The sequence below is a fragment of the Bos grunniens genome, chromosome 15, assembly GCF_055505025.1.
Source record: "Bos grunniens cultivar Pamir isolate PY7600 chromosome 15, Bosgru_T2T1.0, whole genome shotgun sequence".
Lineage (NCBI taxonomy): Eukaryota > Metazoa > Chordata > Mammalia > Artiodactyla > Bovidae > Bos > Bos grunniens.
The window spans coordinates 25,602,989-25,629,876 of record NC_141179.1 but is presented as its reverse complement, the minus strand read 5'-3'; the positions used below and the strand labels follow the sequence as shown (position 1 = coordinate 25,629,876).

The 26,888-nt window shown below is 40.1% G+C and overlaps 1 protein-coding gene across 16 annotated transcripts in view; it reads left to right on the top strand.

Moving 5' to 3' along the window:
- LOC147357476 (NXPE family member 4-like) overlaps positions 1-26,888 on the top strand; it is a 62,338-nt gene that overhangs the window by 23,194 nt on the left and 12,256 nt on the right. For 5 of the 16 annotated variants that reach the window (XR_015141858.1, XR_015141855.1, XR_015141860.1 and 2 more), the window contains exon 1: positions 24,183-24,523. Coding sequence is in view for 9 of the 16 variants with exons in the window: in XM_086339329.1 (XP_086195455.1) it covers positions 24,428-24,523 (96 nt within the window). In the remaining 7 variants the exon portion in view is untranslated. Of the gene's footprint in view, positions 1-23,292; positions 23,631-24,182; positions 24,524-26,888 lie in introns of those variants that run through there. The other 11 variants (XR_015141857.1, XR_015141854.1, XM_086339328.1 and 8 more) reach the window with 6 other exon arrangements.

Below are 26,888 nucleotides of genomic sequence, written 5' to 3'. Positions count from 1 at the left end.
CAAATACTGTAAACCATGAAAATAGCTTCAAGCTTGGGTACAAAGCCTCCTGGTACCTTGAAGCTTTTCCAAGATGTAGAAAGAAACAGAATGCTTTAAAGGGATCATTTGCCATTCCAGATCCTCAACTGCCGTAAATATTCTTTCCTAAAATAGGTCTCTTCGGAAGAAAAGCTATGACCAACCTAGACAGCATACTAAAAAGAAGAGACATTACTTTGCCAACAAAGGTCCATCTAGTCAAAGTTTTGGGTTTTCCAGTAGTCCTGTATGGATGTGAGAGTTGGACTATAAAGAAAGCTGAGCACCGAAGAACTGATGCTTTTGAACTGTGGTGTTGGAGAAGACTCTTGAGAGTCCTTTGGATTGCAAGATCAAACCAGTCTATCCTAAAGGAAATCAGTCCTGAATATTCATTAGAAGGACTGATGCTGAAGCTGAAACTCCAATACTTTGGCCACCTGATGCAAAGAACTGACTCATTTGAAAAAACCCTGATGCTGGGAAAGATTGAAGGCAGAAGGAGACGGGGAGGACAGAGTATGAGATGGTTGGATGGCATCACCGACTTGATGGACACTGAGTTTGAGCAAGCTCCAGGAGTTGGTGAAACACAGGGAAGCCTGGCATGCTGCAATCCATGGGGTCACAAAGAGTCAGACACGACTGAGTGACTGAAGCTGAACTGAACTGAAAATGGGTCTTCCTGGTAACTCAAGTGATTTCTCAGCATTCTCCTTGACCATCACCTTTCTCTCACTGACTATCTCTCACCCATCCTCAATCTTATGAGGGTGCATGGCCCCAGAGTATAAAACACTCCAGAGAGTAAACAAAAGGACAATTTGAAATATTGGTGTAGATGCTGGGAAGAGTCAATAGCTTTTTCAGCTGGGTAACAAACATTTTGAGGCCCAAGCCAGTTCCAAGTTCCATTCCAACCGACAGAACGATGGAGTGCCATTGCTGTCTGACAACACCCTAATAACTTTTCCTTACTGTTGTAATTAATCTGCAGTGTACCACAGACTTCAGATTCTTTGTTGCCTACACTTAGGCTGGGGGCCGAGGTGCAGGAGGGTCTTTCCTCAGTGTCCCTTCCGCCCTCTCTGCTGTCAGCAATCTCTGAGGCCAAGGTGACCGTGCTCCCCCTCCACTGGTTGTAGACGCTACTGTGCCCTTGTTCCTGGGAACTAAGCCTGGGGTGGACTAAGCACAGGAGAGAGTCTCTGTTTTCCTGCTCTAGCCTCTGTCTTAGGCAGGTCCTCTGTGCCTGGGTCTTTGAGAGAGCCTTTCTCAGAGTTCCTCCTCTTCTTTCCTATAGCAACCACTCTCTGCCTTGTAACCATGATTGGTCTCACAGAGGTTCCTTCCCTGTTCTGGGTGGTAGCAAACTTCTGCCTACTGTCAGTATAAATCCTGAGTCCATGATGGCTTCCTTTATCTTCCCTAGATGAAGGGGTCTTATTCTCTTATCTCCTGTCTTTGCACAATTGGATCTTTGCTTGTGTTCTGGGAATGTGAACGTCACATTTTCTACTCTCAAGGCAGAACAGTTTGAATTTCTAACCTGTTTGCAGCTTCTCCTCAAGTGACTGAAATTTTGCTGAAGAGCCTGGGGAAGTCTGCAGGGTTTAATGCCAATCCCTTAGTGGCTGCCAATCCCTTCCTTCATGCCTGCTCCAAGTAAGGATACTCTCTCAATCTCCTGCCTTGTCCCCAGTCATCCTCGTGAGTACTAGTGATGAGCCACAAGGAATAGTTTATAGGTGACTGTCCCCACTGTTTTCTGGAATGCTCATCTATTTCAAACCAGCACATAAGCCCTCACTTGTGTGTGCTCAGTCGCTCAGTCACTGACTCTTTGCAACCCTATGGACTATCCTGCCAGTCTCCTCTGTCCGTGGAGTTTTCCAGGCAAGAGTACTGAAGCAGATTGCCAATTCCTCCTCCAGGCGATCTTCCCAACTCAGGGGTCGAACCCACCTCTCCTGCATCTCCTGCATTGGCAGGCGGATTCTTCAGCACTGAGCCACCTGTGAAGCCCAAACCCACACTTGGCCTGTAACATTTTGTTTACACTTTTGCTGGTCTCTTCTTTCCTTTTACTAATGCTCTCTTCTCTTTTTCCTGTATGAAACCAAATATGAAAGGGTTTGTGTATCTCATCTCTTCTTGAAGGAGATTGCCCCTCCTTGGAAGTTGGATCATTTGGTTATCTTGCTACTTGAGTTCTCTTATGTACTCAAGAAAATCACACTTTTGTAGATTATCTGACCTTTTCCCATTGTGAGGATAAGAGTGTGTTTTCTGCAGCTTGCAACATTTTCTGTAGAAACAGATGTCTTTGTTGACTTTTAAAAATAGTATTTTATTGAGACATGAAAACATTACATATAATGTAGTTCACTCATTTCGAGTGCACAGTTGAATCCTCTTTCCAAATGCACATGCCTATTCACTGCCCCACCTCAGTTGCTGTAACTGAGACAGTGTTGTAACCTGCAGGAGTGTGTGAGAACATGAACATGACTTGGTAAACATTAGCCAGAGACAAAAGGTGTTGTGTGCACCTGGATTCACCTTTCCCTTCAGTCAGTTCAGTCACTCAGTCATGTTCAACTCTTTGTGACCCCAAGGACTACAGCATGTCAGGCTTCCCTGTCCATCACCAACTCCAGGAGCTTGCTCAAACTCACATCCATCGAGTCGGTGATGCCATCCAACCATCTCATCCTTAGTCATCCCCTTCTCCTCCTGCCTTCAATTTTTCCCAGCATCAGGGTCTTTTCCAAGGAGTCAGTTCTTTGCATTAGGTGGCCAAAGTATTGGAGCTTCAGGTTCAGCATCAGTCCTTCCAATGAAAATTCAGGACTGATTTCCTTTAGGATTGACTGGTTTGATCTCCTTGCTGTCCAAAGGACTCTCAAGAGTCTTCTCCAACACCACAGTTCAAAAGCATCAGTTCTTCGGTGCTCAACTTTCCTTTTAGTCCAACTCTCACATCCATACATGACTACTGGGAAAAACCATAGCTTGACTAGAAGGACCTTTGTCAGTTAAGTAATGTCTCTTCTTTTTAATATGCTGTCTAGGTGGGTCATAGCTTTTCTTCCAAGGAGCAAGCATCTTTTAATTTCATGGCTGCAGTCACCATCTGCAGTGATTTTGGAGCCCAAGAAAATAAAGTCTGTCACGTTTCCATTGTTTCTCTATCTATTTGCCATGAAGTGATGGGACCGGATGCCATGATCTTAGTTTTCTGAATGTTGAGTTTTAAGCCAACTTTTTCACTCTCCTCTTTCACCTTCATCAAGAGGCTCTTAATTCTTCTTCGCTTTACTTTGTCCCTCCCTTGGGACCCTCTAATTGTTTCCTCCTAGCTGCTTCCCTGCCTCTATTTCAACCTATTTTGCATTTCATAGCTGTGTGCAACCATCATCATAAATCAGTTTTAGAACATATCCATCAGCCCAAGACGGGCTTTCCTGATGGCTCAGTTGGTAAAGAATCCACCTGCAATGCAGGAGATCCCTGTTCAATTCCTGGGTTGGGAAGATCTGCTGGAGAAGGGATAGGCTCCCCACTCCAGTATTCTTGGGCTTCCCTGGTGGCTCAGCTGGTGAAGAATCTTTCTTCAATGCAGGAGACCTGGGTTTGATCCCTGGATTGGGAAGATCCTCTGGAGAAGGGAAAGGCTACCTACTCTGGTATTCTAGCCTGGAGAATTCCATGGACTATAGTCCATGGGGGTCATAAAGTGTCGGATATGACTGAGAGACTTTCACACATCACCCCAAGATGATCCTTCATGCCAATTTACTCCCTACTTTTGTCTCATCTTCATCCCAACCCCGAGCAACTATGGATCTAGTTTCTGTCTCTACAACCTTGCTTTTTTTGAACATTTCAAATTTCATATTGCAAATAGAATCATGAAATATGTGGTCTCTTGTGTCTGAGTCTTTTATTGAGCATACTAGTTTTGAGGTTCATGTGGACCCTGGCACGTGTTAATAGTTCATTCCTTTTTACTGCTAAATTCTATTTCATTGTATAGCTATACCTCATTTTGTCTATATCATATTCACCAGTTAAAAGACATTCACGTGTCTGCAATTTGGGAGCCACTATGAATATTTATGTGCAAATCTCTGTGTAGTTCATTGAATTTTTTAGCTATACCTCTTCATTTTATTATCAGTGATTGCTCAGCTCTAGTAAGCTATGGTTGGGCCCAAAGTGATCCATAGCTTGTAATTTCTAAACAAAAATTTTTGGAACACAGCCCTTCATAGGTTTACATGTGGTTTATGGCCAGTTTTACATTGCACCACAACAGCAGAGTTGAGTACCTTTGACAAGGACACTCTAGCCTATAAAGCCTTAAATATTTACCATATGGCCCTCTGTTGGGGAAAAAAAATTGCTCAACCTGCTCTCGAGTTTATAATGTACATATTTAACTTATGATTCAAATAATACACTACTCCAAAACTAATATAGGAACCATGCTGCTGCTAAGTTGCTTCAGTCGTGTCTGACTCTATGTGACCCCATAGACGGCAGCCCACCAGGCTCCCCCATCCCTGGGATTCTCCAGGCAAGAACACTGGAGTGGGTTGCCATTTCCTTCTCCAACGCGTGAAAGTGAAGTCACTCAGTCGTGTCCGACTCTTAGCGACCCCATGGACTGCAGCCTACCAGGCTCCTCTGTCCATGGGATTTTCCAGGCAAGAGTACTGGAGTGGGGTGCCATTGTCCTCTCCAATAGGAACCATACAACAGTATAATTCTACTTACTCTCTGCTACTTTTTGTACTCTTGTTATCTTATAGTTTTATTTCTATCTCTGCTACAAACTCAGCACTGTATGATAGATATAGATATATAACCTATAGGTTATGTTCCTCTGGAGAATCTTGACTAATACATCTTTTATGTCAAGTGTCTCTTTCTTGGGTTTCTTACAAGAGTTCTCATCTTTGATTCTTGTCAGTGTAATCAAGATATGAATAGCTGAGGAAGTCTGTTCTATTGCACTAAGGATTCATTAAGCTTCTTTTTTTTAATATATATAAAACAGAATACCCATTTTAATGTACAATTCCATACATTTTGGCAGTTAGAAATAGCTATTTAACTACACTACAAAGTGTAGAATATTTTCATCCTCCAAAGATAATAGAACATTTTCTTCCCTCCGAAAGTCAAGCATCTTAAATCTGTGAGCTGATATCTTTCCTCAGTTTGGGAATGATTAGTCATTACCTCTTCAGATATATCTACTACCCCGTTATCTCTCTTTTCCTTTTAGGTCTCTAATTACTCATATATTGGTCCAGTTGATATTGTCTCACATATTATAGATATTCTGGTCTTGGATTTTTGCTTTTTTCCTTTGGTTCTTCATTTCGTACAAATGGTATTAGCCTGTCTTCCAGTTTGTTGTTCCTTTCTTCTTCTGAGTCCAAGTCTGTCATAATACAAATAAATTTTTCAGTTCTGCATTATTCTTTTTTTCATTTTTAACATTTTCATCTTAAGCTCCATCAAAAGAGCTCTTTGAGTTTTTTAAATAATTTTTATCTCTGGTAAAATTCCTCTATTACATTGTCCAGTTTTTCCACTAGAGCCTTTAATATGTTTGCCAAAGTTATGTTAAAGTCTCTATCTAGTAACTCCAACAACAGGACCATCTTTGAGTCTTCCTTATGTGACATAATTTTTGACTCTGTGTCAGACATTCTATATAAACAAGTAGTAGACATTGAAGGAAATATTACCCTCCCCCAAAAGGGCATACTCCTTCTTTCAAGATACTAGAATGCAGGATTGAGTCAACTTAATCTCTCACTGAGATGTGTCTGGACTTTGTACAGTTTTAGCTTGATTCAGTTTGTCACTGGCTTTAAAAATTTTGAAGGCAGATTTGCAGCAACATGGATGGAACTGGAGATGGATCAGAGAAAGGCAAATATCATGACATCACTTATATGCAGAATCAAAAAAGCTGATACAAATGAACTTACTTACAAAACAGAAATAGACTCACAGACTTAGAGAACGAACTTATGGTTACTGGGGTAAGGGTAGAGGGAGGGATAAATTGGGTGATTGAGATTGATATATACACATTGCTATATTTAAAATAGATAACCAACAAGCACTTACTGTATAACACAGGGAACACTGCTCAATATTCTGTAATAACTCAGATGAGGAAAGAATATGAAAAAAAGCAGATACATGTAGACAATTGAATCACTTTGCAGTACACCTGAAACTAACAGCATCATTAATCAGCTATGTGCTAGGTCGCTTCAGTCGTGACCAACTTGTGTGACCCTATGGACTGTAGTACCCCAAGCTCCTCTGTCCATGGGATTCTCCAGCCAAGAGTACTGAAGTGGGTTGCCATGCCCTCCTCCAGGGGATCTTCCCAACCCATGCATCGAACTCACATCCCTTATGTCTCCTGCCTTGGCAGGCAGGCTCTTTACCACTAGCACCACCTGGAGACCCGAATCAACTATGTTCCAATATAAAATAAAAACTTAAAAAAATTTTGGAAGGCAGGATCAGAGATTCCCTCCAGTAGAGCTTAAGTCTGATCAGACATAAGACTCCATAGATCCTTTTACGCTTAAGAGGCCAGGCACCAGCTTTCCAACTCATGATGATAGCTTTTTTGGGTCTTGAGGGATTTTTATTTGCTCTCCAGTCTCACTCTCCACCTCAGTAGATTCCTTGTCTCTAACCTTTGGAAAGTGCTGCAGTACACCAGATGAAGGCAGCCCAAAGTGCTTTGGAAAGATTTCTCTTAGGTCTCCCCTGTTTTCTCCCCTCTGGCTGGCCACTTCAATAAACGGTGAAAACTCAGACTGCTTCAGAGTCACGTGGCACAGCTCTCTTGCCCTGTCCCCAGCTTCAGCTGTACACGGCCTTTCACCTCAGATACTGCTTATCTCAAAAGAATTCTCTTAGCCTTACTCTGAAACCTCAAGTGTAATGTAAGTAAGTATGATAAGAGCAGATATCCTTGACTTGCTCCTGATTTTAGAGTGAATGCATTCTATCTTGCTCCATTAAATGGTGTTAATATTGCTTAGTATAGTCAGACAGAGGAGAAATATCATATGACATCCCTTATGTGTGAAATCCAAAAATAAATAATACAAATGACCTTACTTACAAAACAGAAACAGACTCACAGACTTACAGAATGAAATTATGGTTGCCGGGGGAAGGATGAGGGGAAGGGATAGTTAGGGAGTTTGGGATGGACATGTACACACTCCTATATTTAAAATGAATAACCAACAAGGACCTACTGTTTAACACATGGAACTCTACTCAATGTAATGTGGCAGCTCGATGGGAGGGACGTTTGGGGGAGAATTGGATATATGTATATGGACGGCTGAGTCCCTGTGCTGTCCACCTGAAACTATCACAACATTAAGTGGCTATACTCCAATATGAAATAAAAAGTTTAAAAAAATATTGCTTAGTATAGATGAAAGCAACCTTATTACATGTCAAAATTTAGATGTAACATAATCTGAATAGAATTTGGGAAGAAATTCACTTTGAATGCATTTATTAAAACAATAAAGCTTTAATTAGGTAACTCTCGATCTTAAACAAAAAGAGACAATCTCAACAAACAAATCAACAAAGCAATCAAAAATTTTGAGACTCAAACAGCAGTAGGAAGTGTGTGGTTTCATCCTGACACCAAACACATGTCATTTATCCACATACCAATCTATTCTCCAGCACCAACTAGTTGTCCAACAATTCAGCTCAATTCTATCATTAATTGTGCAGAGGTAGCACAGACCCCACAGGTTAAAAGTTCAGTCTCACAAGACAGCCCCCATATCACACACTAGTTGAAAGTCCCAGGGGCCACTTGTACTTCTGATCAACCAGCTAGAAATATGGATTCCCACAACCCTTTCTTCAGGCTTGATCACTTACTAGAATGACTCACAGAATGCAGGAGAGTGTTTTATTTAGTACTGCCTATTTATTATAAAGGATACATCTAAGAAGCAGTCAACTGATAGAGATGCATAAGACAAGATATGGGTGGGGGGAGGCACAGACTTTCCGTATCTGTTCTGGGCACGTCATCCTCCCAGCACCCTGATGTGTTCACCAGCCCAGAAGGTCTTCAGATCTTGTTGGCAAAGCTCCAGCCACACTTGCCTCCCCAGGGGTTGGGAGATAGGACTAAAAGTTCCCACCTTTTAATCATGTGTTTGGTCTTTCTGGTGACCAGACCCCAGTCAAATCAAGTCACCTCATTAGCTTAAACTCAGCTGAGGTCTAAAGGGGCTCATTATGAATAACAAAAGACACTCTTATCACTCAAAAATAATGTAAGAGTTTTAAGAGCTTTGTGTCAAAACCCAGGAACAAAAGCCAAATACACTTTTTATTACACCACAAGGAGCATTGACACAACTAAAATCTAGTCTTTGAAAAGACTAAAAAGAAAGACAAGTCTCTTAAAGACTGATTGAGAGAATCTTAATGAACAAAATAGAGAATGAGAATAAGTATATATACTCCAGAAGCTAACAGAAAGAATGATATAAAGCCGATGAACAAACAAATTCAAAAACTAAAAGAAATGAAGCATTTCTGAAAAAATAAAATGCCAAATTAGTTTAATAAAAAAAAAAAGGAAACTCAGAGTGGTAAGCATTAAGGAAACAGAAATGGTCATTAAAGACTTCTTGAAATAAGCACTGGATTTAGATGGTTTTACAAGAGTCGGTGGCTGAACTTTTATGGGAGAGATACCCTATGTTATATAAGTTTTTCCAGAAAATAAAGGGATAGCTTGCAATTCATTCTATTAAATCTTATGCCAAAGCTGATAAAGATAACGCAATCAGAAGAAATTACCAGGCTCATTTAACTCAGGAATATAGATATGAAAGTCCTAAGTGGAACAGTTACCAAAGTCTAACTGTGTGTAAGGTAAATAAAATACCCATCTTAGTGATCAGTAACCATTTGGATTAAGAGAATCCAATTAAAATGAGAGTTTATTTAATATCAGTACTTCAACTTACATGGCCTCATGTTTGTTTTGTAAGGGTCGTTTTTGACTTAGGGCACCTTGCCAGCAGGTGCGCCCTATGAAATGAGACCCACCATATAGCCTACCTGTGCAGGAGTGCAATTGCTGCCTTTCCTCTCAGGGAACATGAGCTGGTTTACAACACTAATGATCTGAGATTCAATGTCCCTTTTTTATCAACTGTTGCAATGAGTGTGGTATAAATTTGCTTTGTTTCCATCAAGTTCTTTTGTCTATTTTTTTCTTCCTGAATTTTGTTCTCTTTAACCTAAAGACTGAATCACACAAGTATCATATATAACACATCTTTGTAAGCATAGTCTTAGAGTAAGATGTGTCATTGCTTAAAAAGAAAACTCCTTAATGAGAGAAGATAAGACTTATCATACAATGTGATTAACAAAGAAAAATGCTTTGGCAGGTTGTGTTCTCAAAAATCATTTTAAATTAATTGTCTTTGAAGTAATTGTGCTTATTTTAATGATATTTGGGGTTGTTATAAGAGAAATAGATGTTATTGTGATGCTGAGATTACTTAAAATATTTTCCTATTGAAATTAATAGTAATCATATTTGACTTCATAAGAATTCACTTTTATAACTCAGGTTTTTCAAAAACAGGTATATTCCTCTTATAAGGTGAAGTAATCTTATCCTCATGACCAAATTAGATTTATCTCAGGAATGCCATTATCTTTTAAAAATAGAAAATCTGTAAATGTAATTAATGAAATCCCATTAAGAAGAAAAATTAATGTTTATTTCCATAGGTGCACAAAAGTATTTGATAAAGTTATTTAGATTCATTTATAATAGATATTTATTTTTAAAACTCCAGAAAATGAGAAATAGAAGGGAGTTTTCACTTTAAAAAAAATTTGATTGGAGTATAGTTGATTACGATCTGTGCTACTTTCAGGTGTACAGCAAAGTAAATCAGTTATATGCATATACATCCTCTATTTTCCAGATTCTTTTCCCATGTAGGCCATTACAGAGTACTGAATAGCTTCTATGCTATGTAGCCTGTTCTTATTAGTTATCTATTTTATCTAGAGTAGTATGTGGAGAAGGCAGTGGCACCCCACTCCAGTACTCTTGCCTGGAAAATCCCATGGACGGAGGAGCCTGCTGGGCTGCGGTCCATGGGGTCGCGTAGAGTCGGACACAACTGAGCGACTTCACTTTCACTTTTCACTTTCATGCATTGGAGAAGGAAATGGCAACCCACTCCGGTGTTCTTGCCTGGAGAATCCCAGGGACGGGGGAGCCTGGTGGGCTGCCGTCTATGGGGTCGCACAGAGTTGGACATGACTGAAGCGACTTAGCAGCAGCATAGTAGTATGTGTGTGTCAATCCCAATCTCCCTATTTATCCCTCCCCCTCATATCCCCTGGTAACCATTAGATTGTTTACATGGTTATCTGGAATATGCACAATGTAGGGTAGGAAACTTATTTTATAACGAATTATTTTGTTTTTAGGACAAGAAGTTGTTCATTAAATTGTGTATCTTGTTCATCAACTTGTAATGACAACTCTGCTATTTATAAAGGTTTCTTAGCAGGTTGATTTATGGGCTTTTTATTCTATCTCAGTTATCGATATGTTTATAGATGTGCAAATACCAGTTCAGTTCAGTTCAGTTCAGTCTCTCAGTTGTGTCCAACTCTTTGCGACCCCATGAACTGCAGCACGCCAGGCCTCCCTGTCCATCACCAACTCCCAGCGCCTACCCAAACTCATGTCCATTGAGTCAGTGATGCCATCCCAACCATCTCATCCTCTGTCGTCCCCTTCTCCTCCTACCCTCAATCTTTCCCAGCATCAGAGTCCTTTCCAATGAGTCAGCTCTTCGCATCAGTTGGCCAAAGTATTGGAGTTTCAGCTTCAACATCAGTCCTTCCAATGAACTCCCAGGACTGATCTCCTTTAGGATGGACTGGTTGGATCTCCTTGCAGTCCAAGGGACTCTCAAGAGTCTTCTCCAACACCACAGTTCAAAAGCATCAATTTTTCAGCACTCAGCTTTCTTTATAGTCCAACTCTCACATCCATACATAACCACTGGAAAAACCATAGCCTTGACTAGATGGACCTTTGTTGACAAAGAAATGTCTCTGCTTTTTAATATGCTGTCTAGGTTGGTCATAACTTTCCTTCCAAGGAGTAAGCGTCTTTTAATTTCATGGCTGCAATCACCATCTGCAGTGATTTTGGAGCCCCCAAAGTAAAGTCTGACACTGTTTCCACTGTTCCCGCATCTATTTGCCATGGAAGTGATGGGACCGGATGCCATGATCTTAGTTTTCTGAATGTTGAGCTTTAAGCCAACTTTTTCACTCTCCTCTTTCACTTTCATCAAGAGGCTCTTTAGTTCTTCACTTTCTGCCATAAGGGTGGTGTCATCTGCATATCTGAGGTTATTGATATTCCTCCCGGCAATCTTGATTCCAGCTTGTGTTTCATCCAGCCCAGCGTTTCTCATGATATATTCTGCATATAAGTTACATAAACAGGGTGACAATATACAGCCTTGACATACTCCTTTTCCTATTTGGAACCGGTCCGTTGTGCCATGTTCAGTTCTAACTGTTGCTTCCTGACCTGCATACAGGTTGCTCAAGAGGCAGGCAAGGTGGTCTGGTATTCCCATCCCTTAAAGAATTTTCCACAATTATTGTGATCCACACAGTCAAAGGCTTTGGCATAGTCAATAAAGCAGAAATAGATGTTTTTCTGGAACTCTCTTGCTTTTTCCATGATCCAGCGGATGTTGGCAATTTGATCTCTGGTTCCTCTGCCTTTTCTAAAACCAGCTTGAACATCTGGAAGTTCACAGTTCACATATTGCTGAAGCCTTGCTTGGAGAGTTTTGAGCATTACTTTACTAGCATGGGAGATGAGTGCAATTGTGCAGTAGTTTGAGCGTTCTTTGGCATTGCCTTTCTTTGGGATTGGAATGAAAACTGACATTTTCCAGTCCTGTGGCCACTGCTGAGTTTTCCAAATTTGCTGATATATTGAGTGCAGCACTTTCACAGCATCATCTTTCAGGATTTGAAATAGCTCAACTGGAATTCCATCACCTCCACTAGCTTTGTTCGTAGTGATGCTTCCTGAGGCCCACTTGACTTCACATTCCAGGGTGTCTGGCTCTAGGTGAGTGATCACATCATGATTATCTGGGTCGTGAAGATCTCTTTTGTACAGTTCTTCTGTGTATTCTTGCTATCTCTTCTTAATATCTTCTGCTTCTGTTAGGTCCATACCATTTCTGTCCTTTATCGAGCCCATCTTTGCATGATGTTCCCTTGGTATCTCTAATTTTATTGAAGAGATCTCTAGTCTTTCCCATTCTATTGTTTTCCTCTATTTCTTTCATTGATCACTGAGGAAGGCTTTCTTATCTCTCCTTGCTATTCTTTGGAACTCTGCATTCAAATGAATATATCTTTCCTTTTCTCCTTTGCTTTTCACTTCTCTTCTTTTCACAGCTACTTGTAAGGCCTTCTCAGACAGCCATTTTGCTTTTTTGCATTTCTTTTCTTGGGGATGGTCTTGATCCCTGCCTCCAGTACAATGTCACAAACCTCTGTCCATAGTTCTTCAGGCACTCTGTCTATCAGATCTAATCCTTTGAGTCTATTTCTCACTTCCACTGTATAATCATAAGGGATTTGATTTAGGTCATACCTGAATGGTTTAGTGGTTTCCTCAGTTTCTTCAGTTTAAGTCTGAATTTGGCAATAAGGTGTTCATGATCTGAGCCACAGTCTGCTCCCAGTCTTGTTTTTGATGACTGTATATAGCTTCTCCATCTTTGGCTGCAAAGAATATAATCAATCTGATTTTGGTGTTGGCCATCTGGTGCAAGTACAAGACTATCTTAATTTCAACTGCTTTTTAATAAACTGATATCTGGTAAGGTAGGCCCTTTATTTTGAGCTGCTTCTGCAGATTTGGTTACTTACTTTTGGGCTGTTGCTCTTCCATATAATAATTTGAGTCAGCTGATAGAGATCTGATAGAACTTGAGGGAGAGTTGCAATTGACATGATGTTAAACTTTTGTATTCATAAACATGACATATATTTCATTTATTCAGATCTTCTTTGATGTCCTTCGGTATTTTATAGTGTTACCATAAAAATGTTTTATGTCCCATGTTAATTTTAGATGTTACTGCAAATAGAAATTTTTATTATTATATATTTAATTGGTCATTATTATCGCTTAGAAAGAAATTGATTTTTTATGTTGATTAGTTTCCTCGGGGCTGCCATAACAAACTGTAATAAACTATATGGCCAAAACCACATGTATTTATTCTGTCACAGAGGCAGGGAGTCTGAAATCAAGGTGTCAGCACAATGACACCCCTTCTGAAGACTCCAGGAGAGAATCCTGGCTCGCCTGTCTCTGTTTCTAGTGAGCCCAGGCATTGCTTGGCTTGTGCCAGCGTAACTCCAGTCTCTGCCTCCATCTCCACCTGACATTTTTGCCTCTGTGTCCTCTTTATTTTCACAAGGACATCAGTCACTGAATTTAGGGTCTAACCTAAACTGAGCATGACTCCATCTTGAGGTCCTTACGTAGTTACATCTACAAAGACTGTCCTTCCAGATAAGGTCACAATCTGAGGTGCCAGGGGGACTTGAAATTTTGGGTGGGCACTATTCAACTCACATACTTATATCAAACAACTTGATCAAACTTTCTTATTATTTCTAATAGTTGGCAGCTTGTCTATGTGGTCTTGTATGTCATCAAACAGAAAATTTTCTCATCTTCTGTCTCTTCTGTCATTTCCCCCCTGAATATCCACCCCCCACCTCAGGTCTTCTTACTTTCATTACAACTCCAGGACAATAGGGAACAAAAGTTGTGATGACAAGCAACTTTAATTTGTTCCTAACTTTAGTATGAATTCCTCTAAGATTTCACAGATGAATGTAATGTACTTGATGCAGGGCTTTAATAAATATCCTGTGTTACACTAATTGTTTCCTTCAATTCCTAGTTTGCTGTGAAGTTGCTTTTATATTGTTTTTAAGTTATGAATGAGTGCTGCGTTTTGTTGGCTTTTCTCTTTAAGGTCAGTTGAAATGATCACATTTCATTTATCTAAATGTTAATGTGGTTGTCAGGAAGGAAAAAATTGTTCCTCTGTCCTCGCATGTTCAGTAGCTGGAGAGTCCTATATAGTTTTCTGTATCTTTTTCTCTTGATCAAATTTACTAGAAAGTTGCTTGTTTTTAGTTTTGTTCTAAGAATTAGCTTTTTATTCTGTTGATCATTTCTATCATTTGTTTCATTTCCTATCGTATCTGCTTCTATATTTATGGTTTCCTTACTTCTACTTTTTTCAGGTTTACTATGTTCTTTTTTTCTGTTCTTAACTTGGACCTCTAACTCATTAAATAAGTTAATTCTTATTGCTATTTAATAGCTGCATCTATAGTTGGATATTTCCCCCTTAGTACAACTTGGAGGCTTTCTATAATGTTTGATATAAAGTATCTTCATTGTTATTCACTGTCAAATATTTTGTGATTTCATTGTGCTTTATATATAAATGAGGAATTTAAACATTATTGAGATTTCCCTTGTGACCAGTAATTTTGATTTTCATATGTACTTAAAAATAATGTAGTGTCTCTGTTTCCTTAGTTTTTACCCTACCTTTCTGAGATTCTTATTAAGTATGGATATTGACATTTTTACTTCTTTGCTCCATATCTTTCAACTTGTCTTTCACATTCTTTCAATTCCTTCTTGATGATTTCTGGAGAGTTCTTCAACCTGATCTTCAAACTGATGTGCCAGGTTACTAATTTGATTTTTGTATACATTCTGCTCTTTCACTCAATTATTAGTTTGGTTATTATATATTTTAACAAAAATGTCAATATATTTTAGATCAAGACTCTTCCTCTCGTTCTTCTTAATGACTGCTCATTTCTGCTCTACAGTCAGGCTACTGGTATCTCTTCTTTCTCTATCTCGAATGATATTTACTATGCTTAATTCTAATTCTTGGTCTATGTGGCCCATTATTTTTTTCCTGTTTTATATAGGAATTGTGCTTTTCAGATGTCTCATTATTTTTTCCTGTGAGGTCACATTTCCCTGGGATTACTGGTATCGACAATCATGTCTTCCCAGGAGAATAGACCAAATTCCACGCCTTAACTTGTGCCATTGGCAGAGAATTTGCAGGGTTCTCAGAAGCGTTCTTTAGTGCTAAGAGCTTGTTTTGATCTGTCCTCAACAATTTCCCTTTCTGTTACTCACACATCCAACCCTCAATGGCCTTTCTGTAACTCCACCCAAGTGCTGCTTTCCCAAGTGCTGTAATCCTCTTGTGATTTAGTCAGGTATTTGGAAACATGTGAGGCAAATTCAGGGGTTGCTCTAATGACACTTGTTACCACAGGTATTTAAGGCAAGGGACTGGGGATACTAAGCATGCATTATTATAATATATAGGAAAATCCCATACAATGAAGTACTATCTGAAACAAAATGACAGGCGTGCCCCCATAGCAACGGGAAGAGGTTAAAGTTCAGGACTAGCTCACAAGCTAGTTTCATTTGCACAAGCAGGTTTCACCTCTCTGCAGACCTCAGGGCCCCCTAGTGGTGCCGTATGTTACTACATTGCCTCCCCACTGGGTGCTGGGAGAAGTTGCTATTACTCTTCCCAGCAGTAACAAGCGGAGAAGGCAATCGCACCCCACTCCAGTACTGTTGCCCGGAAAATCTCATGGATGGAGGAGCCTGGTAGGCTGCAGTCCATGGGGTCGCAAAGAGTCAGACACGACTGAGCGACTTCACTTTCACTTTCCACTTTCATGCATTGGAGAAGGAAATGGCAACCCACTCCAGTGTTCTTGCCTGGAGAATCCCAGGGACGGGGTAGCCTGGTAGGCTGCAGTCCATGGGGTCGCAGAGAGTCAGACACGACTGAAGCGACTTAGCAGCAGCAGCAGCAGTAACAAGACGGCAATCTATGTTCTAAGCAGGGCCTTGTAAGGAAATTAAAAGGAGTCAGAACCCTCACGTGAATCTTTACCCTGCCCTTAGCTTCCAGCTCTTTTCTGCCCTAGGTTTGCTTCCTCTCCCTAGACCTTCACCTCCATCAGGCACACCAGAACTCAAATCCTAGGAATATCTCAGTTTTCATTAATATCTGAAATAGACCAGCTCCTTTTACTTCTATGGCATCTCCAGTGCTGAATCAAGTGAGACTCAACATTCTCTATTGGTATCCCATCTTCCTACCTCCCAGGAACCCTGATTATTAACAATGTGCGGGGCGGAGGGGAGGAGTGCCTAGAAACCTAATTTTGAAAAATAAGAGCAACAAAAGGAGAGTTATCCCAGCAGATAAGATGTATGTATCTTTATATTTGTTTAGAGCCATGTTTTTCTACAAGGAAAAAAAAAGCAAAATAAACCCTCAAAGAATAACATTTACAGATGAAAAAGAGACCAAACAGGATGAAAAGCCCAGAAATATACCAGGTATAGGTGGCAATGTGAAATGGTAGCAGTGGCAGCAACACTCTGTGTGAACATGATAGATAGACTATTTGGTAAGTCATTTAGTAGATGACACGGGACAGAATGAACCATTTCATGGAAGAATATATTATTTTCTCCACTTGAAAAAGTTTTTAGACTTTTAATTTTGAAATAATTTTATAATTACAGAAAAGTTTAAAAATAATAGAGTTCTTTTTTTTTTTTCTCATATACCCTTCAGCCAGCTTCTCTCAGTGATAACATCTAGTATAATCATTATAAAATGTTCAAAATCAAGAAATTAACATTGGTACATGAGTGGCTAAACTAGGCACTTTATTTGAATTTCACTGGTGTTTCCAGAAAAGTCCTTTATCTGTTTCAGAACCCAATTTAAGAATCCCACGTTGCATTCAGTAGTCATGTCTCCTTAGTGTCTTCCAATCTCTGAAAGCTGCTTAATTTCACATTATTTTTCATGATCATGAGCCTTCTGAAGAGTATTTGTGAGTTATTTTGTCAATTGTCCCTCCATTTTAAGCTATCCAATATTTTCTCATAATTAGATTGGGGTCATGCATTTTCCTCAAGAATAATATAGAAGTGGTATGTCCTTCTCAGTACAATATCATGACAGAAGATTTGTCTTATTACAGCTGATATTAATCTTGACCACTTGCATAAGCCAGTGTCTGCTGGTTTTCAACACAAAGTTACTATTTTTCACTTTGAAATTAATAAATGTATTGATGGAAAGCTATTCTTGTTTCTCCTCAAACTTCCACCCAGTGATTTTGGGATTCATCAGCAAATCTTGACTAGTGCAATGATTACTACAGTGTTCTCACACAGAGAAATGATTTATCTTAACAATGGATCTATTTATTGTGTGCGCGCACACTCAGTCCTTCAGTCGTGTCTGACTCTTTTGCAACCCCGTGGACTGTAGCTCACCAGGCTCCTCTGTCCATGGAATTTCCCAGGCAAGAATACTGGAGTGGGGTGCCATCTCCTACTTCAGGAACTCTTCCTGACCCTGGGATTGAACCCATCTCTCTTGCATCTCCTTCCTTGGCAGATGGATTCTTTACCACTGTACCACCTGGGAAGCCCTATTTATAGTAGAAAATTGAGTACTTTTCATTCTGAAATGTGTGTGTTTAAGTCACTCTACTTCATTCACATTTTCGTAAGAAAAAATACATACACTTGTTTTACAATCATATAACTAAAAAAAGATCTTGGGTTCCAGTCAACCCTGAAGGGCAAGACTGCATGTAGATTTTTAAAATAAGTTCCTCTTCATTCTGTCTTGGAGTTAAGATGTTAATCGGGCAAAACTGACTAGATGGCCAGATACCCATATCCTGTTCCGGCTATGCAGATCCATCCAAGTTTTTCCAGAAACTGGTCACATCACTCTTTGAACAAGCATATTCACTTAGTCATCTGCAAAAACCCCTGGACACATGCTGCTAGGATCACCAAAACTATCAGAGTCGAGGGCATTTGAAAAAGATATTCATGGCTTTCTTGTGCTTTATTTTTTCATCTGCATGAAAAACATGCTTTCTGTTGCCAGTGAATAAAAAGCTAACAACTTACATTCGCAATATGGGTAGCTGGTTTCTTGTCATTTGGACAGTTTCCCACCTTTCAGAATTGAATCCTGTCTGAGAATCTGGAAAGTGAGATGAAAGTCTTCTGCCCAGCCTCCCAACACGCTCCAGCTCCTCACAGGGATGGAAAGCATTGCTGAGGACCTACCTGGAAGGATCTTTAGGACAGTGGTCCCCAATCTTTTTAGCACCAGGGACCAGTTTAATAGAAGACAATTTTTCCAGGGACCAAGGGAACAGGGGAGAGGGAGGAGAGTTTGCGGCTGATTCTAGCACATTACACTTATTGTGTACAATTTTTTATTTCTATTTATTATTCTATCATTTATTTATTATTCTTTATTTCTATTATTATTGCATTAGCTCCTCCTCAGGTCATCAGGCACTAGATCCTGGACGCTGGTGAGCCTGCTTCAGGACACAATGCGGGCCCTAGGAGCGGGCTGGGAGCAGCCTCACCAGCAGGAACAGGGTCTCCTTGTGCGGCACCAAGTAGTGACTTTCTGTCTCTGCTTTTCTTGCTGCTGTGAACATCTAGCTACCCTCTCCTTTCTCTCTCTGCTGCATGGATTCTGCTGTCTCACGTCTTCTATTTCATGACTGTTGACTGGACCTTGGAGTGAATAAAAAAAGCAGCTCCGGAGATCTGGCTTCATGGCCTGCCTCTTCCATAGACTGATTTTGCCATCTTAGCTAATGTGTAAGCATCCTGTGCCCCAGTGTCCTCATCTAAAAATGGTGACATCTTCATAGTGAAACTCTGAGAGTTAAGTGGATTACTGCATAAAGACAGGCTTCCCCAATGGCTCAGCAGGTAAAGAATCTGCTTGCAATGCGGTTTGATTCCGGAGTCAGGAAGAATCCCCTGCAGGAGGAAATGGCAACCCACTCCAGCTTCTTGCCTGGAAAATCCCATGGATAGAAGAGTCTGGTGGTTAAGTCTGTGGGAACACAAGGAATCGGACAAGACTGAGCACACATGCATGTTAGTGCATAAAGAGCACTAGAAAAGTGCCTGGTAGCTAACAATTCTTCAGATAAATGTTAGCCATTATTTGATCCATGGGTCTCTCAAAGCTAACCCACCAACTGCTTCCTTCCCCACATATGTGTCTCTTTCAAACTGCAGCAAATAGAAGATCTGCATGCAGGCAGTGACCATCAAAAGGGAGCACTCATATTTGGCAGGGTTCTCATGCCAGGATCTCAACCTGTTGCTTTTGAAACAAGTACCCATCTATGACACAAGTGGCCAGGTAGCAATGACTTAGGCACAATGAAACAGCTTTATGCCACTATTTCACCACCTTTTTGGAGAAGGAAATGCCAACCCACTCCAGTATCCTTGCCTGGAGAATCCCATGGGCAGAGGAACCTGGCAGGCTGCAGTCCACGGGGTCACAGAGTCAGACACAACTGAGTGACTGAGCATGCTTGCATGCACCACCTTTTTAAAATTTTTTTTAATTTTTATACAATTTTTAATGGATACTTTCCATACTGTTTTACCATACAGTTCTTCCAAAATATTCGTTGTGTTGTACAATACATCTTTGAGCCTATCTTATACCCAAGAGTGTGTACCTCCCACTCTTCTACCCCTATATTGCCCCTCCCCGCCTCTGGTAACCAATTGCTTGTTCTCTGTATCTGTAAGTTTGCTTCTTTTATGTTACATTCACTAGTTGAATTGTATTTTTTAGATTCCACATATAAGTGATATCATACAGTGTTTATCTTTGATTTATTTTACTTAGTATAATGTCCTCCAGGTTCATCCATTCCATCCATGTGGCAGCAAATGGCAAAATTTTGTTTTTTATGGTTGAGTAGTATTCCATTGTGTGCATGTATGTGTGTGTGTTTGTATGTATATATATATATATATATATATATATATACAATTTACATCCAATTATACCAATTTACATCCCTACCAACCATGTAGGAAGCTTCCCTTTTTTCCACATTCTCACCAACATTTATAATTTGAGGACTTTTTGATGATAGCCATTCTGCCAAGTTGGAGGTGATATTGTGATTTTGATTTACATTTCCCAAGGCAATGGCACCCCACTCCAGTACTCTTGCCTGGCAAATCCCATGGATGGAGGAGCCTGGAAGGCTGCAGTCCATGGGGTCGCGAAGAGTCAGACATGACTGAGCAACTTCACTTTCACTTTTCACTTTCATGCCATTGGAGATGGAAATGGCAACCCACTCCAGTGTTCTTGCCTAGAGAATCCCAGGGACGGGGGAACCTGGTGGGCTGCTGTCTATGGGGTCACACAGAGTCGGACATGACTGAAGTGACTTAGTGGCAGTGATTAGTAATGTTAAGTATCTTTTCATGCACTCATTGGTCATCTGCATTTCCTCTTTGGAAAAATATTTATTCAGTTCTTCTGTCCATTTTTTAATAGAGTTGTTTGTTTTCTTTGATGTTGAGCTGCATGAGCTGCTTATATATGTTGGATATTAATCACTTATTGGTCATATCAATTGCAAATATTTTCTCCCATTCAGTAGGTTGCCTTCTCATTTCATCAATGGTTTTCTTTGCTGTGCAAAAGCTTTTAAGTTTAATTAGATCCCATTTGTTTATTTTTGCTTTTATTTCCTTTATTTTAGGGGAAGGAGCCACAAAAAAACATTGCTTTATGTCAAGAGTGTTCTGCCTGTGTTTTCCTCTAGTAGTTTTATAGTATCTAGTCTTACATTTAGGTCTTTAATCTATTTTGAGTTTATTTTTGTATATGGTATTAGAGAATCTTCTAATTCAATTTTTTTACATGTGACTGTTCTGTTTTCCCAGCACCACTTACTGAAGAGACTATCTTTTCTCCACTATATATTCTTGCCTCCTTTGTCACAGATTAATTGACTATAGTGTGTGGGTTTATTTCTGGGCTGTATTATCCTATCCTATTGATCTGTGTCTGTTTTGTGTTGGTACCATACTGTTTTGATTACTGTAGCTTTGCAGTATAGTCTGAAGTCAGGGAGTCACCACCTTTCTCAAAGAGTGTTAGGTGCATAGCAGTCACTCTGAACTTCAGATAATTTTCCACAATACCTGAAAATGGAAGAGAGGTCTGTTCCCAAATGGAAGACCATCTGTTACTAGTTAATCTGGGGTCGTGGTGAATGGTCTTCCCTATATCTGCCTCAGCGTTAACCTTTCCCCTCCATCAACATGGCTTGCAGTCTGTGCCCTCCACCATTACACTTGACATGGAGCCCGATGTCAAGTACTCACTTCTGGAACTTTGAGACTTCTTGATATTGCATTTTTTATCATCCTTCCAGGCACTAGGACTCTCCCTTTGTACTCAGGTCCCATGGACATGAGACTTCCAACCTTTCAGTGTGGGCTCCTTAGCAATGAGGTGCATCTTGTTTGATTCCTGAGGCCACAGCAGCCACTTCTCTAACTTGTGGCTCAGTAGTCACTACAAGTTCCCTGGACATCTGCTCTTTGCTTTGCATAATCCTGGACAAATACCCAGTTTGCTTGGGCTCCTTTAGACCCCAGTCAAGGTAAAACTACTCTTACCCTACTCACACCTCCAACAAACTGATGCTTTCCTAGGCTATGCTTTATTGTACGAACTTATAGCTCCATGTTCCTACCTCTGACCAAGTTCTCATATTCTGACTCCTCATTTAGACCCATAAATGTAGGGAAAGGAAACTATTCAAAGATGATGAGGAAACTACATAGTCACTGCAAAAAGAGCAATATACTGTGCTCACACCAGGTTTTTGAGCAAATTAAAAGGTGGTACAAAAAAAAGAGAGAGATATTTCTTTGAAGCATAATGGAAAATATTCATATGAACCCCAGGATCTAACTGAACTTGGTTCTACTGTATGTATTGGAGTCATGATGAGTATTGGAAAGGGCTCTGAATCAGAGGTTAATGTGGCAGGAATCCTGGCCTCAACTCTGTTTCAAAGCTCATTAGATAACCTAGACAAATCATTTAAACTCTCCTGACTGAGCTCCCCTTAAGTCAAACGTATCTATTATACCAACCTCAGGTTAACATTGAATATCAATACTGATGTGACTAAAGCAAATTAAAATCCATATATCTACATGTCTCAGAGAAAGCTGGGAACTTGGATGGTTACTGGCACCAGTCTCCTATGGAGAAGGCAAATCAGATTGTCTGTAAATATTTGTCTCTTATTAAAGGCTTTATCTCTAGGAAAGAAGTGAGCAACCTGGACCCAGTCATACTAGGTTAAAACAGTGTTTGCTACCGTCATTATGTGAAGACATAAGAAGCATTGTTAAGGCCAGTTTCACAGAGTGTGATCAAGGATGTTGGGAGGATTATCAAAATCCTGAAGATCCTTGTGAAACAGGTCTTGATTTCTTGCTTATACATAATGACTGAAAGCATAGAGTAGATTTTTAAAGAGGTTTAACTTCCTGGGTGTGACAGCATAAATGAAAGCGTAGACGGATCCACAGTGTAATCGGCTACTGCTTCTATGAGCACCAGTGCATTTGTCCTAGGCACCTGCTCTTTCTGACACCATTTCTATTGGTTCAAGAATACAAATCCCAGGGACTTCCAGTGGCTAAGACTCTGCACTCCCAATGCAGGGGGCTCAGGCTCAGTCTTTGGCCAGTGAACTAGATCCCACCATGCAATGAAGAGTTTGCATGCCAGAACTAAAAGATCATGTGTGCTGCAACCAAGACCCAACACAGCCAGACAAGTAAATAAATATTAGATTTTAAAAAGGAATACAAATCCCAGTTGGATTCAAACCCATGACTGTAGGCTGTCACTCTGTTGGTCTGAGAGTGAGTCAATATCATTGTCTTGCCTGTGTTGTGTGTGAGGTTCTTTCAAATTTATTCAGCAAATTTTATTGAGTACCTATTCTGTACTAGATAATATACACTTGAATCCTGGCAGCTGGATCTTGATGACAAGGCTCAGATGGAGACTAACCGGTTCAGCTTCCCAGGGATGACTATTCATTCAAACTTCCAGACTCATTCACACTTTTTGTTGGATATTTATTGTACACTTACTAAGATTAGACTAAACAAGTCTAAGAACATGAAAACTGTCTCATCTAAGCATACTGAGAATTTCATTTCTCCTCCCCACCTCTGTGCGAACTGAGAACTGCAGTTGTGCTGCACATACTTCCTTAAGGTGGAGCTGGCAAATCACCTTACCTGAACGGAGAAGAGTGCTATGGATCTAAGGTCAAAGCATGCAGACTGCAATGTATACCTGTGATTTGTCTTGGCACAGAAGAGAGGTACCCCAGTAATACACCGGTGGCTTCAGAACAAAGCCTTACAACTGTAGTTCCTGTGTATGGAGTTATGCAAAGTCTTCAAACTGGAGGTATGAAAATATTTGCAAAATTGGGGAGGTGAGGGAAAGGGGCAACATTTATTCTTGGGTGCAGAAACTTCTAACCTCTGTGTTTAAACTGGGTATTAGGGTAGGAGTTGCTTCAAGGGGAGAGAAAATTTTGAGACATGGAATATTTTCAAAGGGTGGTGTTTAAGCCAGCTGATATGAAAAGACAACTTGAAATTCCAGGGCAAGGACAGAAATGAAGATGTAACCATAGGAAAACATTGAGAAAGCTTGAAACATTTCTTAAGAGAGAAATCTGAATTTTAAAATACATCTTCTCAAGCTTGAGGGGTGCTAAAAAGGCTAGTAAGACAAGAAGGCAGGAACCTACTAACACCTCAGTAAAAAGGAAGCTAGAAAAAATCAAGTACTTTAAAATGGCCACAAAATAATGTGATTATCACAGTCAGTATTTATTAGGATGTTTTATGTCTGTTCTTTGATCTTACGGGAAGAGAACAGGAAGCCTGTTAGATGACGCATAACCTGGAAACTCCCCCTGAGAATGAGCACACTTGCGTCCATCAGGTTCTTAGTTCCTCAATTTTTAGACTCCAAGGTGGGCTCCGTTCTCAGAATAGTGCTTCTCTTGAAGGTACAAGCCGATAAATAAAGGAAGCAGGGACACAGCCAGAGCAGCAGGAAGACCGAGTTTCCATTCTGGATGTAACATCTGAGGAAAAAAAGAATCAGAAGAACTTTTCAAGTATTTCTGCATTTCTTTTCTGGTGCTGTGTATTTGGGCTGGTTTTTGCATTGTGTCTTTTAGGATCCTGATCATGACAATGAAAATAGCAAATCACAAGTCACTGTTGGTATTGCTGTTTATATTAGCCTCTTGGATCACTTTTGCAGTTATCCAAAACTCCACGAAGGTAGGAATTGCTTTCTTTTTGTGTTTCACAAAACTATATTTTTACGTGACACTTCACTTGTTCTAGAAAAGTCCAAACAAGCAGACCTATAGAGTCTAGAAGGGGAGTTTTCAACTTTTAAGAACCACTTGATAATCATCATGCAATATGGGAGAGGATAATATTTGTGTGTGTGTGTGTGTGTGTGTGTGTGTGATCTACACTCACACTCTTCATCACTTATTGCAACTGTCTCCTCCCAATGTTTAGCTTGTCTTTACACATTCTCTAAGGAAATTCTGTGGAGGAGGAAATGGCAACCCACTTCAGTATTCTTGCCTGGAAAATTCCATGAAGAGAGGAGCCTAGTGGGTTACAGTCCACCAGGTTGCAAAGAGCTGGACACAACTGAGGGTACAGGTACAAGGAACTTCTGAACAACAGAATATTTTCAGGTGTATATAGTAAAATTTATTTGTGTTTTTTCACTGTTAATGCTTTTTAAGTACTAATAAACCTTTCCCTACACCTGTGTCAAATTATTTATCTAAATGTTCTACTTACAGTTTTAAAGGTTGCTTTATTTAGACACTGAACCCTGGATTTTTTTGGCTGATTCTTCTATTTCTGTATGGATAACCACTTTTTACAGCTTTTTCCATTTTGTAATCCTTTCTTTCCAAGCTGATATATCAGGTCATTTTTATTGTATATCAAAATTTTTAATAAGTACAGGTCCCTCTGTGGGTTCTTCATTCTATTCCATTGATCGATTTGCCTTCCGTGTATCAATAACGCATGGCTATAATTAAGAGCTTCATAATTAGTTGTGAAAACTTGAGGGTCAAGTTATCCTTGCTCAACCTACTTTTGAAGGTCTTCAGCCAGTCTTGGCCTTCCCTCTTACATGTTTTGGAATCAGTCTGTCAAATTTAGTGAAAAATTCTACTTAAATTATATGTGCATCACATTAGCCATATAGATCAAATTGAGAAAACTGACATGTTTATATTATTATTGTGCTGTTTATCAACATGTCATCTCTCTTCACTTACATAGGTCTTCTTCAAGATCTTTCACTAAATTTTATAACTTTTGCATTCAGGTCTTAGGCATCTTTTGTTAAATCGACACCTTGGTATGTCATAAATTTTTTTGTTGTTGCTATTGTAATGACTGTTCTTTTAAACACATTTTCTAATTGCTTGCTGCTGGAATAAAGGAATCCTACTGATTTTGCATAAGGAACAGTAGGGTCTTACTTTCTAAGATCTCAAAAGACTTATTACTTCGTAGATCCCGTATCATCTAGATCTCTCTGAGGCCAGAAAGTATGCTTCTTCTAAAGCTTGGTTTTTATTTTTGTATTAATTCTGTTCCTTCCCTTGGATGTCTTCCCTTTGCTGAACTTGATAATACCTCTCTCTCAGAGTCACTTTTATTTTTTGACCAAGCTGTTAGTTCCACAACCAGGAATTTGGAACCTGTGCCCCCTGCAGTGGAAGTACAGAGTTTTAACCACTGGACAACCAGGGAAGTCCCTCTCATGAGTTACCTTCGATGAAACTTTTTGCTAATTCTTGGTTGTGTGCATTTTTACACCTGAAGTTCTGTGGTGGCCAGTCTGGAGTGCCATTATCTGTTTCCTCCAGCATGTTGGTGGCATAAATGCTCCCTGTTCATCTAAAGTGTTGCCAGACACACTGGATCCTACTGCTCTCCCCAACTTAAATATCCACAGTTTTTATTCTCATGAGAGTATAGAATTCCCCATTCCTAGCTGCCTGACCCAGCACAGGTGGGGAAATAGGAAGGTATCAGCCTGCGTGGTTTGTCCTCTTATGGCCCTGCCCTCAACCCCTCCTACTCCAGTTACCAACCTCCACGTTGGCAATGTCCCTGGAGTGACTTCCTTCTTTACTGAAGCCTCACCCATATGCATTGGCAGCCATGGGTTCTTCCTTGATCTAATCTCATCTGCCTTTCAGTTTTCAGGAGATTGCTTGTAAGTTCTGGTCCATATAAGGTGTTTTTTCCTATTTCCCAGGATAGTTAGAAAATTGTTAAGGTTTTTTCTGCCATTTATATGATCTTATGGTGGGAAATCGAGGCTAGTAAAGAAAGGTAAAGTGTTAGTCACTCAGTCATATCTGACTCTTTTCGACCCTATGGACTGTAGCCCACCAGGGTCCTCTGTCCATGGGATTCTCCAGGCAAGAATACTGGCATGGGTTACAATGTCCTTCTCCAGGGGGTCTTCCCGACCCAGGTGTTGAACCCAGTCTCTGGCATTGCAGGCATATTCTTTACCATCTGAGCCACCAGGGAAGCCCAGTTGAGGGTATAATATGTGCTTATTCCTCCACCTTAAATCCGAATTTTCCTG